This window comes from Oncorhynchus tshawytscha, linkage group LG11 (assembly GCF_018296145.1).
Source record: "Oncorhynchus tshawytscha isolate Ot180627B linkage group LG11, Otsh_v2.0, whole genome shotgun sequence".
Classification (NCBI taxonomy): domain Eukaryota; kingdom Metazoa; phylum Chordata; class Actinopteri; order Salmoniformes; family Salmonidae; genus Oncorhynchus; species Oncorhynchus tshawytscha.
This window is the reverse complement of record NC_056439.1, coordinates 55914657-55933338: the sequence shown is the minus strand read 5'-3', so window position 1 is coordinate 55933338 and position 18682 is coordinate 55914657. Positions and strand designations below refer to the sequence as shown.

Here is an 18682-nt window from a genome sequence, read left to right as displayed (position 1 = left end):
CTCTCTAACGTCCTGTTCCACCTCTCTAACGTCCTGTTCCTCCTCTCTAACGTCCTGTTCCTCCTCCTCTAACGTCCTGTTCCTCCTCCTCTAACGTCCTGTTCCTCCTCCTCTAACGTCCTGTTCCTCCTCCTCTAACGTCCTGTTCCTCCTCCTCTAACGTCCTGTTCCACCTCTCTAACGTCCTGTTCCACCTCTCTAACGTCCTGTTCCTCCTCCTCTAACGTCCTGTTCCTCCTCCTCTAACGTCCTGTTCCTCCTCCTCTAACGTCCTGTTCCTCCTCCTCTAACGTCCTGTTCCACCTCTCTAACGTCCTGTTCCACCTCTCTAACGTCCTGTTCCACCTCTCTAACGTCCTGTTCCACCTCTCTAACGTCCTGTTCCTCCTCCTCTAACGTCCTGTTCCACCTCTCTAACGTCCTGTTCCTCCTCCTCTAACGTCCTGTTCCACCTCTCTAACGTCCTGTTCCACCTCTCTAACGTCCTGTTCCTCCTCTCTAACGTCCTGTTCCTCCTCTCTAACGTCCTGTTCCACCTCTCTAACGTCCTGTTCCACCTCTCTAACGTCCTGTTCCTCCTCTCTAACGTCCTGTTCCTCCTCCTCTAACGTCCTGTTCCTCCTCCTCTAACGTCCTGTTCCTCCTCCTCTAACGTCCTGTTCCTCCTCTAAACCCAGGGAAAGATCTACATGTACGGAGGAAAGATAGACTCTACTGGCAACGTGACCAGCCAGCTGTGGGTGTTCCACATCCAGAACCAGACCTGGGTGTCCCTCTCCGCTGGAGCCCAGGAACAGTGGGCCGTGGTGGGACACTCTGCTCATGTAGTGCCCCCCCTGCTGGAGGGAGGTAGTGCGGTCATGCTGGTCCTCTTTGGACACTGCCCTCTATATGGATACATCAGCCAGGTGCAGCAGTATGACATCGGTGAGTGGTGGTGATGATGATGATGTATTCACACCCTTTGACTTATTCTACATTTTGTTCTTCTAGCCTGAATTTAAAATGGATTTATTGAGATGTTTTTTGTCACTGGCCTAACCCTAACACACAATTACCCCATAATGCCAATGTGCAATTATGTTTTTACAAATGTTTACAAATTAATTAAAAATGAAAAGCTGAAATGTCTTGAGTCAGAAGTATTCAACCCATTTTGTTATGGCAAGCCTAAATAAGTTCAGGAGTGAAACTTTGCTTAACAAATCACATAAGTTACATGGACTCACTGTGTGCAGTAATGGTGTTTAACATGATGTTTGAAGGACTCATCTCTGTACCTCAATTATCTGTAAGGTCCCTCAGTCGAGCAGTGAATTTCTAACACAGATTCAACCACAAAGACCAGGGAGGTTTTCCAATGGTAGATGGGTAAAAAAAGCAGACATTGAATATCCTTTTGAGTGTGGTGAAGTTATTAACTACACTTTGGATGGTGTATCAATTCACCCGGTCTACACTGTCAGCCAGAGAAATATGCTGAGAAGGATTATCACCACAGCAAGCACGGTACTAGGAGTCAAACAGACAGGCCTGGATGAGATCTTTAAGGTCAGGGCCCTCCCCAAGCCACCCCCTGTACCCAGACTGAACTACTCCTCTCTGGGTACAGGTATAGGGCACCCCTCAGCAGTAAAAACAGAATTAGACAATAATTTGTGCCAGGTGTGATATCCCTCCTGAACAGCTGGTTAATGTTCCTATCCATCTCTAAAGCCAGATCCCTGACCGTTCTGTTATGTAGTATCATTAAATGTGTTTGATCCCCTAAAGCCAGATCCCTGACCGTTCTGTTATTGTTTCAGCTAACAAAGTGGATTACAGTTATGTTATGCTACACAGTGCATTCGGAGCCGTTTTTAGACATTTTGGCAAATTTATTAAAAATAAAAAACAGAAATACCTTATTTACATAAGTTTTCAGGCCCTTTGCTGTGAAACTCAAAATAAAGCTCAGGTGCATCCTGTTTCCAATGATCATCCTTGAGATGTTTCTACAACTTGATTGGAGTTCACCTGTGGTAAATTCAATTGATTGGACATTTTTTTATTTTTTTTTATTTTTTATTTCACTTTTATTTAACCAGGTAGGCTAGTTGAGAACAAGTTCTCATTTACAACTGCGACCTGGCCAAGATAAAGCATAGCAGTGTGAACAGACAACACAGAGTTACACATGGAGTAAACAATTAACAAGTCAATAACACAGTTGAAAAAAAAGGGGAGTCTATATACATTGTGTGCAACAGGCATGAGGAGGTAGGCAAATAATTACAATTTTGCAGATTAACACTGGAGTGATAAATGATCAGATGGTCATGTACAGGTAGAGATATTGGTGTGCAAAAGAGCAGAAAAGTAAATATATAAAAACAGTATGGGGATGAGGTAGGTAAAAATGGGTGGGCTATTTACCGATAGACTATGTACAGCTGCAGCGATCGGTTAGCTGCTCAGATAGCAGATGTTTGAAGTTGGTGAGGGAGATAAAAGTCTCCAACTTCAGCGATTTTTGCAATTCGTTCCAGTCATAGGCAGCAGAGAACTGGAAGGAAAGGCGGCCAAATGAGGTGTTGGCTTTAGGGATGATCAGTGAGATACACCTGACATGATTTGGAAAGGCACACACCTGTCTATATAAGGTCCCACTGTTGACAGGGCATGTCAGAGCAAATACCAAGCCATGAAGTCGAAGGAATTGTCCGTAGAGCTCCGGGACGAAAGGATTTTGTCAAGGTACAGATCTGGGGAAGGGTACCAAAACATTTCTGAAGCATTGAAGGTCCCCAAGAACACAGTGGCCACTCCTCATTAAAAGGCAGATGACAGCCCCCTTGGAATTGGCCAAAAGGCACCTTAATCTCAGACCATGAGAAACAAGATTCTCTGGTCTGATGAAACCAAGATTGAACTCTTTGTCCTGAATGCCAAGTGTCACGTCTGGAGGAAGCCTGGCACCATCCCTACGGTGAAGCATGGCGGTGGCAGCATCATGCTGTGGGCAACGGAGAAGCCAAGACAATGGAGAAGTGGCTTCTGGACAATTCTCTGAATGCCCTTGAGTGGCCCAGCCAGAGCTTGGACTTGACCCTGATCGAACATCTCTGGAGAGACCTGAAAATAGCTGTGCAGTGACGCTCCCCATCCAACCTGACAGAGCTTGAGAGGATCCGCAGAGAAGAATGGGAGAAACTCACCAAATACAGGTGTGCCAAGCTTGTATCTTCATACCCAAGAAGAGTCAAGGCTGTAATCGCTGCCAAAGATGCTTCAACAAAGTAGTGAGAAAAGGGTCTGAATACTTTTGTGAATGTGATATTTTTGATAACTTTACATACATTTCTGAAAACCTGTTTTTGCATTGTCATTACGGGGTATTGTGTGTAGATTGAGAAAGAATAAGGCTGTAACGTAACAAATTGGAAAAGGGTCTGAATACTTTCCCGAATGCAATGTATGTAGACCTTACGTTGTGTTCTGTGACTGCTCCAGCTAGGAACACGTGGCGTGCCGTGGTTACAGATGGAGCCCTGGTGCAGGGAGGGTACGGCCACAGCAGTGTGTTTGACCCCTCCTCCCGGGCCATCTACATCCACGGAGGGTACAAGGCCTTCAGCGCTAACAAGTACGGCCTGTCTGGAGACCTGTACAAGTACGACGTGGACCGCAGCCGATGGTGAGTAAACGCCTGCCTGAACAGAGTAGCGCCTGAACCGAAGCACTGACACAACGTTTAATATTTGACCCTGAACACTACAGCAGAAGCCAACTCATTATTCACTACTCTTTCATCCGGGTGAGGCTACAATACATTGGGTTCCGCAGGGAGGCTGTGAAGCCAGCTGTAGCCTATTGCCTGATTGTGTTCATGTTCATCTGTTTATTAAATGTGTATGTTTGGTGCTTTTTATTAAATTATGTATGGCTACACATTGTTATGGCCTCTAGAAATGTTGTTCATATGGGCAGACTATTGTAGCCGTGGCCTCTAGAAATGTTGTTCATATGGGCAGACTATAGTAGCCGTGGCCTCTAGAAATGTTGTTCATATGGGCAGACTATTGTAGCCGTGGCCTCTAGAAATGTTGTTCATATGGGCAGACTATAGTAGCCGTGGCCTCTAGAAATGTTGTTCATATGGGCAGACTATAGTAGCCGTGGCCTCTATAAATGTTGTTCATATGGGCAGACTATAGTAGCCGTGGCCTCTAGAAATGTTGTTCATATGGGCAGACTATAGTAGCCGTGGCCTTTATAAATGTTGTTCATATGGGCAGACTATAGTAGCCGTGGCCTCTATAAATGTTGTTCATATGGGCAGACTATAGTAGCCGTGGCCTCTAGAAATGTTGTTCATATGGGCAGACTATAGTAGCCGTGGCCTCTAGAAATGTTGTTCATATGGGCAGACTATTGTAGCCGTGGGCTCTAGAAATGTTGTTCATATGGGCAGAATATTGTAGCCGTGGCCTCTAGAAATGTTGTTCATATGGGCAGAATATTTTAGCATATAAATATGCTTATATAAAGTGTAGCACCTGGAAAGTGCCTCAGCTACAGCATTTATCTGTCTGAAAGGTGTACACTATGGCTTTTTAAATGCCGTCACAAAACCTTCTCTGGTGATAGTTTCGAAGCATTGAATGGGCGTTCAACTTGTCGGTAAAGGAATGCTGCTTCTGAAGTGGGGCTGAAGTCCATTACTAGGTAACCAGAACTGTCAATCAGATTATTTCGAGCTGCCTGCCTGCCAGCTGCCTGCTCGCAGACCACTCACACAGACTTACCAATACATTTAGTAGAAAGAGAAAACATCTATCTACCCTACCATAAAACACTGCTTAGACAACACAACAACACGTCAATCAGCAATGTTTATTGTTGTCAGGGAAACAGTAGAACATTCTATGCCTGAGCAGAATTCTACTGTCTGAAAAGATACTTTTTAAAATTGTCTGAAATGTCATCCATTGTGCCTGTCGACCCATTATTGTAGCAGGTGTTCTATGCAGTGGCTGCCAAGGGAAGAAGGAAAAAAATATTTCTCTTTCGTCTCTGTTTAATCTTTTTTCAATTCGCATGAAGCTGAGTGTATCTCACCGGAGAAAGCATCCGAGCCAGCAAGACGACACCCCTCTGTCTCTCTATGTGTAGGCCCTCTATCTGATACTGTCTGGTCCAAACGAGAATGGCATTGTTGCCGCACGTAGCATTGAATGCTAGGGAAGCAACGAGCATCTGGCCTCCCTTGATTACATAAAAAATAAAATAAATAGCCAATCGGCATTGTGCTCAACTGTAAATGGTCCTGGTGCACCAAAAAAAAGTGTCAAAGGAAGCCAGTTTGGATTTGGTGTCACTCCGACCAAATCGCATTGAGAGCAAACGTCATTGACAGAAAAACTTGAATTGGTGCATCTCATGGTCCCTTTCCTAAATGAACCGTTGATGGAGATAGGGACTTGGGGTTTTACTTAATTTTACGTACTGGCCAATGATTATGACGGTGATTCTTATCCAACCATTAATTCATACATTGTTGTGCCCCTGACCTGAGAGGATGTTGGTTCAATATGTAGCTAGATGTAGAAGGCTAATGTTAACTAGCTAACGTTATGATTCATGTTTGTAGGTCTATGTAGCCACATTGGGATCGTATGTTATCCATTCATGCTTTTTACATGTTCTATTTATATCTATAAATCAGCCAATGATATCATGCCACGCCCGGCCATGATTACACTTGTGTGTGTCCTTTCAAACTATAAAAACTAGTGACCTGCAGTGTTTTCATTGTACCCTGATGAAGACAGCTTGCCTGTCCAAACGTTGGATATTAAATGATTGCATCTGAGCTCTTGGTGAGGCTCCACTTTTCTTTTTCAAGTGTTCTACTCTGCTAGCCATCACCTCACATAACCAGGTTTTATACTCTGCTAGCCATCACCTCACCTAACCAGGTTTTATACTCTGCTAGCCATCACCTCACCTAACCAGGTTTTATACTCTGCTAGCCATCACCTCACATAACCAGGTTTTATACTCTGATAGCCATCACCTCACCTAACCAGGTTTTATACTCTGCTAGCCATCACCTCACATAACCAGGTTTTATACTCTGATAGCCATCACCTCACCTAACCAGGTTTTATACTCTGATAGCCATCACCTCACCTAACCAGGTTTTATACTCTGATAGCCATCACCTCACCTAACCAGGTTTTATACTCTGCTAGCCATCACCTCACATAACCAGGTTTTATACTCTGCTAGCCATCACCTCACCTAACCAGGTTTTATACTCTGATAGCCATCACCTCACCTAACCAGGTTTTATACTCTGATAGCCATCACCTCACCTAACCAGGTTTTATACTCTGCTAGCCATCACCTCACCTAACCAGGTTTTATACTCTGCTAGCCATCACCTCACCTAACCAGGTTTTATACTCTGCTAGCCATCACCTCACATAACCAGGTTTTATACTCTGATAGCCATCACCTCACATAACCAGGTTTTATACTCTGCTAGCCATCACCTCACATAACCAGGTTTTATACTCTGCTAGCCATCACCTCACATAACCAGGTTTTATACTCTGATAGCCATCACCTCACCTAACCAGGTTTTATACTCTGCTAGCCATCACCTCACCTAACCAGGTTTTATACTCTGCTAGCCATCACCTCACATAACCAGGTTTTATACTCTGCTAGCCATCACCTCACCTAACCAGGTTTTATACTCTGCTAGCCATCACCTCACATAACCAGGTTTTATACTCTGATAGCCATCACCTCACATAACCAGGTTTTATACTCTGATAGCCATCACCTCACCTAACCAGGTTTTATACTCTGATAGCCATCACCTCAACTAACCAGGTTTTATACTCTGATAGCCATCACCTCACATAACCAGGTTTTATACTCTGATAGCCATCACCTCACATAACCAGGTTTTATACTCTGATAGCCATCACCTCACCTAACCAGGTTTTATACTCTGATAGCCATCACCTCACATAACCAGGTTTTATACTCTGATAGCCATCACCTCACATAACCAGGTTTTATACTCTGATAGCCATCACCTCACCTAACCAGGTTTTATACTCTGATAGCCATCACCTCACCTAACCAGGTTTTATACTCTGATAGCCATCACCTCAGCTAACCAGGTTTTATACTCTGATAGCCATCACCTCACATAACCAGGTTTTATACTCTGATAGCCATCACCTCACATAACCAGGTTTTATACTCTGATAGCCATCACCTCACATAACCAGGTTTTATACTCTGATAGCCATCACCTCACCTAACCAGGTTTTATACTCTGATAGCCATCACCTCACCTAACCAGGTTTTATACTCTGATAGCCATCACCTCAGCTAACCAGGTTTTATACTCTGATAGCCATCACCTCACATAACCAGGTTTTATACTCTGATAGCCATCACCTCACATAACCAGGTTTTATACTCTGATAGCCATCACCTCACATAACCAGGTTTTATACTCTGATAGCCATCACCTCAGCTAACCAGGTTTTATACTCTGATAGCCATCACCTCACCTAACCAGGTTTTATACTCTGATAGCCATCACCTCACATAACCAGGTTTTATACTCTGATAGCCATCACCTCACATAACCAGGTTTTATACTCTGATAGCCATCACCTCACATAACCAGGTTTTATACTCTGATAGCCATCACCTCAGCTAACCAGGTTTTATACTCTGATAGCCATCACCTCAGCTAACCAGGTTTTATACTCTGATAGCCATCACCTCACCTAACCAGGTTTTATACTCTGATAGCCATCACCTCACCTAACCAGGTTTTATACTCTGATAGCCATCACCTCACATAACCAGGTTTTATACTCTGATAGCCATCACCTCACATAACCAGGTTTTATACTCTGATAGCCATCACCTCACATAACCAGGTTTTATACTCTGATAGCCATCACCTCACATAACCAGGTTTTATACTCTGATAGCCATCACCTCACATAACCAGGTTTTATACTCTGATAGCCATCACCTCACATAACCAGGTTTTATACTCTGATAGCCATCACCTCACATAACCAGGTTTTATACTCTGATAGCCATCACCTCACATAACCAGGTTTTATACTCTGATAGCCATCACCTCACATAACCAGGTTTTATACTCTGATAGCCATCACCTCACATAACCAGGTTTTATACTCTGCTAGCCATCACCTCACAGAACCAGGTTTTATACTCTGCTAGCCATCACCTCACATAACCAGGTTTTATACTCTGCTAGCCATCACCTCACATAACCAGGTTTTATACTCTGCTAGCCATCACCTCACATAACCAGGTTTTATACTCTGCTAGCCATCACCTCAGCTAACCAGGTTTTATACTCTGCTAGCCATCACCTCAGCTAACCAGGTTTTATACTCTGCTAGCCAGTTGAATGGTGCTGGAATTGTGGAGGCAGCTCCTATTTTCTCTGCGGCTTGCGGTAACCCTCCGTGGTTCTAAATCAATAGTTGTTTGGTGGTAGGGCTGTTGCGGTGACCGTATTACCGACACACCGGCGGTCACGAGTCAGGAAGGCAGTCAAATTCCACGTGACTTTTTAGTCACGGTAATTAGGCTTCTCCAAGCTCTGATGCTGCTGCTGGTCAGTAGTAGCCTAACAAACATGCTTAACTGCCTGTTACTCGTCACTCTAATCTGTCCCTCTAATCACTCTGACATCAATACAAATTGAATTATCGAATCAAACACCTCATGAGAGCCCATGAGCTGATGTTACACAACATTTCTATAGCTATGCAATTGCGGGAGAAAACAAAGTGAAGGCCTCTATTTAAAAGAGGAGGATCCCATCAGCTTTCTATAGGCTAACCCTACTGTATTTATTTCTCAACTTTCCTAATATGAAGCACATTGCTTATCTTTACAACAGGAGTAAAGCCTACCTGGCTGGCATGAAAATGAACCACGGAAAAGCATCCTCCATTCACTATTTAAGTGCATAGATGACATGTTTTTTTTCTCCAGCTGGCCCTGTTTTGACAGGTCCATGATAATGGTCCATTCTAAATCAAAACTAATTTCACACATACAGTACCAGTCCAACATTTGGACACACCTACTCATTAAAGGGTTTTCAACCTCCTGAGGGGGAAACGGTGCTGTCCATTCTATAAAATCATATCAAATAATTGCATGTGACTAACACGCATATCTAGTCCCTCTTTGTGGCACACAACTGGACATTAGTCCAGGTGTGACATAACCAGGGCCTGTAGGACCTGCCTTGTTGATAGTGTTGTTAAGAAGGCAGAAACTAGGGCCTGAAGGACCTGCCTTGTTTATAGTGTTGTTAAGAAGGCAGAAACTAGGGCCTGAAGGACCTGCCTTGTTGATAGTGTTGTTAAGAAGGTAGATGCTAGGGCCTGTAGGACCTGCCTTGTTGATCGTGTTGTTAAGAAGGTAGAAACTAGGGCCTGTAGGACCTGCCTTGTTGATAGTGTTGTTAAGAAGGTAGAAAGCAGGGCCTGTAGGACCTGCCTTGATGATAGTGTGGTTAAGGTAGAAACCAGGGCCTGTAGGACCTGCCTTGTTGATAGTGTTGTTAAGAAGGCAGAAACTAGGGCCTGAAGGACCTGCCTTGTTGATAGTGTTGTTAAGAAGGTAGAAACCAGGGCCTGTAGGACCTGCCTTGTTGATAGTGTTGTTAAGGTAGAAACCAGGGCCTGTAGGACCTGCCTTGTTGATAGTGTTGTTAAGAAGGTAGAAACTATGGCCTGTAGGACCTGCCTTGTTGATAGTGTTGTTAAGAAGGTAGAAACTAGGGCCTGTCGGACCTGCCTTGTTGATTAGTGTTGTTAAGAAGGTAGAAACCAGGACCTGTAGGACCTGCCTTGTTGATAGTGTTGTTAAGAAGGTAGAAACTAGGGCCTGTAGGACCTGCCTTGTTGATAGTGTTGTTCAGCATACATAGACACACAGGCTTTACTGAGTGCAAGTGTCAGGTCATTTAGTAAAGATTTTAAAAAGTAAGGGGCCTAGACAGCTGCCCTGGGGAATGCCTGACTCTACCTAGATTATGTTGAAGAGGCTTCCATTAAAGAACACCCTCTGTGTTCTGTTAGACAGGTAACTCTTCATCTACATTATATCAGGGAATGTAAAGCCATAACACCTACATTGCACCAGCAGACCGTTAATGTCAAAAGCTACACTGAAGTCTAACAAAATAGCTCCCACAATCTTTTTATTATCAATTTCAGTCATTTGTGTAAGTGCCGTACATGTTGAATGGCCTTCCCTACAAATGTGCTGAAAATCTGTTATTTTATTTACTATGAAATAGCATTGTATTTGGTCCATTTTTTTCCCACTAAGGGTTGCTAATAGGCTGCTTGGTCTGCTGTTTAAGCCAGTGAAGGGTGCTTTGCTATTCTTTGGTAGCAGAATTACTTTTGCTTTCTTCCAGGCCTGAGGGGCACACTTTCCTGTAGGCTTACAGTGCCTTCAGAAAGTATTCATACCCCTTGACTTACTCCACATGTGAGGAAGGTGTGGTGCGCGCGCATGTGTGGAAGGTGTTCTTTATGTTTTGTACACTCAGTGTAGATAAATGCACACATTTGTTTATGGTGTGGGCCTTTATGCTTTATGTACTCGAACAGTCAAAATGTCAAATTGGGGTGAGGAACCATCTAACATCAAGTTGTAAAATAGTGAACTAGTCCTTTAAGTTTCAGCGAAGACCTCTTTTGAGGGTGTTTGTATGACTTTTAGCCTCCATTATATAATGCAGTTATTTGTCAGATATTGTTATCCACACGCTCTGATCCAGAGCGACGAACTACAAGGACGTTCAACTAATCTGTGAATAAACTCTGTTCATACGTCCATATTAACAGCAGAGCCCGACCGATTCATCGGTTGACAGATACCATTGGCTGATACTGTGTCAGCATTTAAAAGGGCTGATATAAAATGCGAAGAAAAAGCCGTTCTTCATGGAATTTTATTTTGTTTTTGCATTTCATTATTTATCCTGAAGAGGGCACTCTTTACATGGCTAAAAACCAGTCTTGCCTGGCACGCTCTACGGTAAAACTGGACATATAACCCACCCGTCAGAGTTGAGTTTCAATCCCTACAGAAAACATTTACATTTGTTGTTCCACCTATAATAATATTGGCAGATCGTGATCGGTATCGGATCCAACAATCTCATATGGGTCTGGCTCTAATCTCATATGGGTCTGGCCTCTAATCTCATATGGGTCTGCCTCTAATCTCATATGGGTCTGGCTCTAATCTCATATGGGTCTGCCTCTAATCTCATATGGGTCTGCCTCTAATCTCATATGGGTCTGCCTCTAATCTCATATGGGTCTGCCTCTAATCTCATATGGGTCTGCCTCTAATCTCATATGGGTCTGGCTCTAATCTCATATGGGTCTGCCTCTAATCTCATATGGGTCTGCTTTCTATAGTAAGTGTTTAACACATTACCTACACTGTAGTAACCACGGTTTTCATGCGTTCCCTCTGTGTAGATACTGTATTACTGTTAATTAATGTACCTGGCGGTGTTGATGGTATATTTTTTATTTTACCTTTTTTTTTTTTTACTAGGCAAGTCAGTTAAGAACTAATTCTTATTTACAATGACAGCCTACCAAGGAACAGTGGGTTAACTGCCTTGTTCAGGGGCAGGACGACAGAGTTTTACCTTGTCAGCTCAGGGATTTGATCTAGCAACCTTTTGGTTAATGGCCCAACGCTCTAACCACTAGGCTACCAGCCGCCCATATGTGTGTCCAATTCTTTATATAGTGCACTAGGTTTGTCCAGGGCCCATAGGGAATAGGGTGTTCTATTCTTTATATAGTGCACTAGGTTTGTCCAGGGCCCATAGGGAATAGGATGTTCTATTCTTTATATAGTGCATTAGGTTTGTCCAGGGCCCATAGGGAATAGGGTGTTCTATTCTTTATATAGTGCACTAGGTTTGTCCAGGGCCCATAGGGAATAGGGTGTTCTATTCTTTATATAGTGCATTAGGTTTGTCCAGGGCCCATAGGGAATAGGGGACCATTTGAGGGACACATTGTATCTGTTCTCCTGCTGATGTTCTCAATGATTCTGTGTGTTTCCAGGACAGTTCTAAAGGACAGCGGGTTCTTCCGGTACCTCCACACGGCGGTCATCGTTAGCGGAACCATGCTGGTGTTTGGAGGAAACACTCACAACGACACGTCCATGAGCCACGGCGCCAAGTGCTTCTCCTCGGACTTCATGGCCTATGACCTGGGTACGTGACAGCCTTAACCTGTAATAACCACTCATAAATCCTTCATTACAAGATGAGCACGCCACAGACATACAACCAGGGGGCGTGACAGCCTCATAACGCACACAGTCATAACAGCACAGACTTAATGGCCTACATCCTGGGCAGTGACAGATTATTTGGCCATTAATATCCTCTCAAAAACACCACATATCATTCTAAAGTGTGTTAGTTCATTAAAACAACAGCAGAGACTGATCTCTTGTCCTCCATTCTAATCATCCCACGTGGGGAAATGACTTGTTAGTTCATTAAAACAACAGCAGAGACTGATCTCTTGTCCTCCATTCTAATCATCCCACGTGGGGAAATGACTTGTTAGTTCATTAAAACAACAGCAGAGACTGATCTCTTGTCCTCCATTCTAATCATCCCACGTGGGGAAATGACTTGTTAGTTCATTAAAACAACAGCAGAGACTGATCTCTTGTCCTCCATTCTAATCATCCCACGTGGGGGAATGACTTGTTAGTTCATTAAAACAACAGCAGAGACTGATCTCTTGTCCTCCATTCTAATCATCCCACGTGGGGAAATGACTTGTTAGTTCATTAAAACAACAGCAGAGACTGATCTCTTGTCCTCCATTCTAATCATCCCACGTGGGGAAATGACTTGTTAGTTCATTAAAACAACAGCAGAGACTGATCTCTTGTCCTCCATTCTAATCATCCCACGTGGGGAAATGACTTGTTAGTTCATTAAAACAACAGCAGAGACTGATCTCTTGTCCTGAAATCAAATAAAACAAATTGGACTTAGACTTGGCGCTCCTGTACCGCTTGCCCTGCGGTAGCAAAGAGAACATTCTAGGACTTGGGTAACTGCCTTTAGAAATGTAAAGGGCCTTCCACTGACACCGCCTGGTATAGAGGTCCTGGATGGCAGGAAGCTTGGCACCAGGGATGTTCAGGGCTTTCCTCTGACACCGCCTGGTATAGAGGTCCTGGATGGCAGGAAGCTTGGCACCAGGGATGTTCAGGGCTTTCCTCTGACACCGCCTGGTATAGAGGTCCTGGATGGCAGGAAGCTTGGCACCAGGGATGTTCAGGGCTTTCCTCTGACACCGCCTTGTATAGAGGTCCTGGATGGCAGGAAGCTTGGCACCAGTGATGTTCAGGGCTTTCCTCTGACACCGCCTGGTATAGAGGTCCTGGATGGCAGGAAGCTTGGCCCCGGTGATGTTCTGGGCTGTACCCACTACCCTTGCGGTCGGATGCCTGAGCAGTTGCCATATCAGGCGGTGATGCAACCAGTCAGGATGCTCTCGACGGTGCAGCTGTAGAACTGTTTGAGGATCTGAGGATCCATGCCACAAATCTTTTCCATCTCCTGAGGGGGAATATGCATTGTCGTGTCCTCTTTACGACTGTCTTAGTGTGTTTGGACCATGATAGTTTGTTGCTGATGTGGACACCAAGGATCTTGATGTTGTCGATCTACTCCAGGTCTACAGTTGATGAGAATGGGAGCATGCTCGGCTCTTTTTCCTGTAGTCCATGATCATCTCATTTTGTCTTGATCACGTTTGGGGAGAAGTTGGCCAGGTCTCTGACCTCTTCCCTATAGGCTGTTTCATCGCTGTTGGTGATCAGGCCTACCACCGTTGTTGTCTACAAACTTAATGATGGTGTTGGAGTTGTGCCTGGCCATGCAGTCGTGGGTGAACAGGGAGTACAGGAGAGGACTAAGCACGCACCCCTGAGGGGCCCCCGTGTTGAGGATCAGCGTGGCAGATGTGTCGTTACCTACCCTCACCACCTGGGGGTGGCCCGTCAAAGTCCAGGATCCAGTTGAAAAGGGAGGTGTTTAGTCCCAGGGTCTTTAGCTTTGTGATGAGCTTGGAGGTCACTATGGTGTTGAACGCTGAGCTGTAGTCAATGAACAGCATTCTCACGTAGGTGTTCTTTTTGTCCAGGTTTAAAGGTCCAGGTTTTAAGTCGTCCGGAACAGCTGGTGCTCTCATGCATGCTTCAGTGTTGCTCTATCCACCATTCATAGTGACAATATTGTCTACCAGTCAGAGAATACCTGAAAATCTGCAGGGGGCATTGGTGGGCTGGTGGCAGCCAGACTGGGCCAGTGATGCCCATGGCCAAGAAGAACTTGTTCAAACATTCATTTGTTCCTTGTGGTGTTGGATGAGAAGTACATTGTATCAGTATATGTACTTATCTATCTAGTCCAGTTGGGACAGTGGTCGTTGTTAGTGAATGTATTCATGTCCTCTACGTTAGTGGATGTATTCATGTCCTCTACGTTAGTGGATGTGTTAATGTCCTCTGTGTTGTTAGTGGATGTATTCATGTCCCCTGTGTTGTTAGTGGATGTATTCATGTCCTCTGTGTTGTTAGTGAATGTATTCATGTCCTCTACGTTAGTGGATGTATTCATGTCCTCTACGTTAGTGAATGTATTCATGTCCTCTACGTTAGTGGATGTATTCATGTCCTCTACGTTAGTGAATGTATTCGTGTCCTCTGCGTTAGTGGATGTATTCATGTCCTCTACGTTAGTGGATGTATTAATGTCCTCTGTGTTGTTAGTGGATGTATTAATGTCCTCTGTGTTGTTAGTGGATGTATTAATGTCCTCTGTGTTGTTAGTGGATGTATTAATGTCCCCTGTGTTGTTAGTGGATGTATTCATGTCCTCTGTGTTAGTGGATGTATTAATGTCCCCTGTGTTGTTAGTGGATGTATTCATGTCCTCTGTGTTGTTAGTGGATGTATTAATGTCCTCTGTGTTGTTAGTGGATGTATTCATGTCCTCTACGTTAGTGGATGTATTAATGTCCCCTGTGTTGTTAGTGGATGTATTAATGTCCCCTGTGTTGTTAGTGGATGTATTAATGTCCTCTGTGTTGTTAGTGGATGTATTAATGTCCTCTGTGTTAGTGGATGTATTCATGTCCTCTGTGTTGTTAGTGGATGTATTCATGTCCCCTGTGTTGTTAGTGGATGTATTAATGTCCCCTGTGTTAGTGGATGTATTAATGTCCTCTGTGTTGTTAGTGGATGTATTAATGTCCTCTGTGTTGTTAGTGGATGTATTAATGTCCCCTGTGTTGTTAGTGGATGTATTAATGTCCCCTGTGTTGTTAGTGGATGTATTAATGTCCCCTGTGTTGTTAGTGGATGTATTAATGTCCCCTGTGTTGTTAGTGGATGTATTCATGTCCTCTGTGTTGTTAGTGGATGTATTAATGTCCCCTGTGTTGTTAGTGGATGTATTAGGGTCCTCTGTGTTGTTAGTGGATGTATTAATGTCCCCTGTGTTGTTAGTGGATGTATTCATGTCCTCTGTGTTGTTAGTGGATGTATTAATGTCCCCTGTGTTGTTAGTGGATGTATTAGGGTCCTCTGTGTTGTTAGTGGATGTATTCATGTCCTCTGTGTTGTTAGTGGATGTATTCATGTCCTCTAGGTTAGTGGATGTATTCATGTCCTCTAGGTTAGTGGATGTATTCATGTCCTCTACGTTAGTGAATGTATTCATGTCCTCTGTGTTGTTAGTGGATGTATTCATGTCCTCTGTGTTGTTAGTGGATGTATTCATGTCCTCTGTGTTGTTAGTGGATGTATTCATGTCCTCTGTGTTGTTAGTGGATGTATTCATGTCCTCTGTGTTGTTAGTGGATGTATTAATGTCCCCTGTGTTGTTAGTGGATGTATTAATGTCCTCTGTGTTGTTAGTGGATGTATTAATGTCCTCTGTGTTGTTAGTGGATGTATTCATGTCCTCTGTGTTGTTAGTGGATGTATTCATGTCCTCTAGGTTAGTGGATGTATTCATGTCCTCTAGGTTAGTGAATGTATTAATGTCCTCTGTGTTGTTAGTGGATGTATTCATGTCCTCTGTGTTGTTAGTGGATGTATTCATGTCCTCTGTGTTGTTAGTGGATGTATTCATGTCCTCTGTGTTGTTAGTGGATGTATTCATGTCCTCTGTGTTGTTAGTGGATGTATTCATGTCCTCTGTGTTAGTGGATGTATTCATGTCCTCTACGTTAGTGAATGTATTCATGTCCTCTGTGTTGTTAGTGGATGTATTCATGTCCTCTGTGTTGTTAGTGGATGTATTCATGTCCTCTGTGTTAGTGGATGTATTCATGTCCTCTGTGTTGTTAGTGGATGTATTAATGTCCTCTGTGTTAGTGAATGTATTCATGTCCTCTGTGTTGTTAGTGAATGTATTCATGTCCTCTGTGTTAGTGAATGTATTCATGTCCTCTGTGTTAGTGAATGTATTCATGTCCTCTGTGTTGTTAGTGAATGTATTCATGTCCTCTACGTTAGTGAATGTATTCATGTCCTCTACGTTAGTGAATGTATTCATGTCCTCTGTGTTAGTGAATGTATTCATGTCCTCTACGTTAGTGAATGTATTCATGTCCTCTACGTTAGTGGATGTATTCATGTCCTCTACGTTAGTGAATGTATTCGTGTCCTCTGTGTTGTTAGTGGATGTATTCATGTCCTCTACGTTAGTGGATGTATTCATGTCCTCTACGTTAGTGGATGTATTCATGTCCTCTACGTTAGTGGATGTATTCATGTCCTCTACGTTAGTGAATGTATTCATGTCCTCTACGTTAGTGAATGTATTCATGTCCTCTACGTTAGTGAATGTATTCATGTCCTCTACGTTAGTGAATGTATTCATGTCCTCTGTGTTAGTGAATGTATTCATGTCCTCTACGTTAGTGAATGTATTCATGTCCTCTACGTTAGTGAATGTATTCATGTCCTCTACGTTAGTGAATGTATTCATGTCCTCTACGTTAGTGAATGTATTCATGTCCTCTGTGTTAGTGAATGTATTCATGTCCTCTACGTTAGTGAATGTATTCATGTCCTCTGTGTTAGTGAATGTATTCATGTCCCCTGTGTTGTTAGTGGATGTATTCATGTCCTCTGTGTTGTTAGTGGATGTATTCATGTCCTCTGTGTTGTTAGTGGATGTATTCATGTCCTCTGTGTTAGTGGATGTATTCATGTCCTCTGTGTTGTTAGTGGATGTATTCATGTCCTCTGTGTTGTTAGTGGATGTATTCATGTCCTCTGTGTTGTTAGTGGATGTATTCATGTCCTCTGTGTTAGTGGATGTATTCATGTCCTCTGTGTTAGTGAATGTATTCATGTCCTCTGTGTTGTTAGTGGATGTATTCATGTCCTCTGTGTTGTTAGTGGATGTATTCATGTCCTCTGTGTTAGTGGATGTATTCATGTCCTCTAGGTTAGTGGATGTATTCATGTCCTCTGTGTTGTTAGTGGATGTATTCATGTCCTCTGTGTTGTTAGTGGATGTATTCATGTCCTCTGTTGTTAGTGGATGTATTAATGTCCCCTGTGTTGTTAGTGTATGTATTCATGTCCTCTGTGTTAGTGGATGTATTCATGTCCTCTGTGTTGTTAGTGAATGTATTCATGTCCTCTGTGTTGTTAGTGAATGTATTCATGTCCTCTGTGTTGTTAGTGGATCTAGTGCAGTTGGCAGTGGTCGTTGTGAGTGAATGTATTAATGTCCTCTATGTTGTTAGTGGATGTATTAGGGTCCTCTATGTTGTTAGTGGATGTATTCATGTCCTCTGTGTTGTTAGTGGATGTATTCATGTCCTCTGTGTTGTTAGTGAATGTATTAGGGTCCTCTATGTTGTTAGTGGATGTATTCATGTCCTCTATGTTGTTAGTGGATGTATTAGGGTCCTCTGTGTTAGTGGATGTATTAGGGTCCTCTGTGTTGTTAGTGGATGTATTAGGGTCCTCTGTGTTAGTGGATGTATTAGGGTCCTCTATGTTGTTAGTGGATGTATTAGGGTCCTCTGTGTTGTTAGTGGATGTATTAATGTCCCCTGTGTTGTTAGTGGATGTATTCATGTCCTCTGTGTTAGTGGATGTATTCATGTCCTCTGTGTTGTTAGTGTATGTATTCATGTCCTCTATGTTGTTAGTGGATGTATTCATGTCCTCTATGTTGTTAGTGAATGTATTAGGGTCCTCTATGTTGTTAGTGGATGTATTAGGGTCCTCTGTGTTAGTGGATGTATTAATGTCCCCTGTGTTGTTAGTGAATGTATTCATGTCCTCTGTGTTGTTAGTGTATCTAGTGCAGTTGGCACAGTGGTCGTTGTGAGTGAATGTATTAGGGTCCTCTATGTTGTTAGTGGATGTATTAGGGTCCTCTGTGTTAGTGGATGTATTAATGTCCCCTGTGTTGTTAGTGAATGTATTCATGTCCTCTGTGTTGTTAGTGTATCTAGTGCAGTTGGCACAGTGGTCGTTGTGAGTGAATGTATTAGGGTCCTCT

At 43.3% G+C, this 18682-nt stretch overlaps 1 protein-coding gene across 1 annotated transcript in view; it reads left to right on the top strand.

Moving 5' to 3' along the window:
* The window catches only part of LOC112236362 (attractin), a 210999-nt gene that overhangs the window by 55791 nt on the left and 136526 nt on the right, over positions 1–18682 (top strand). Inside the window, 3 exon segments of the mRNA XM_042330405.1 lie at positions 678–927; positions 3493–3676; positions 12180–12334. Of these exon segments, the coding sequence (XP_042186339.1) occupies positions 678–927; positions 3493–3676; positions 12180–12334 (589 nt within the window).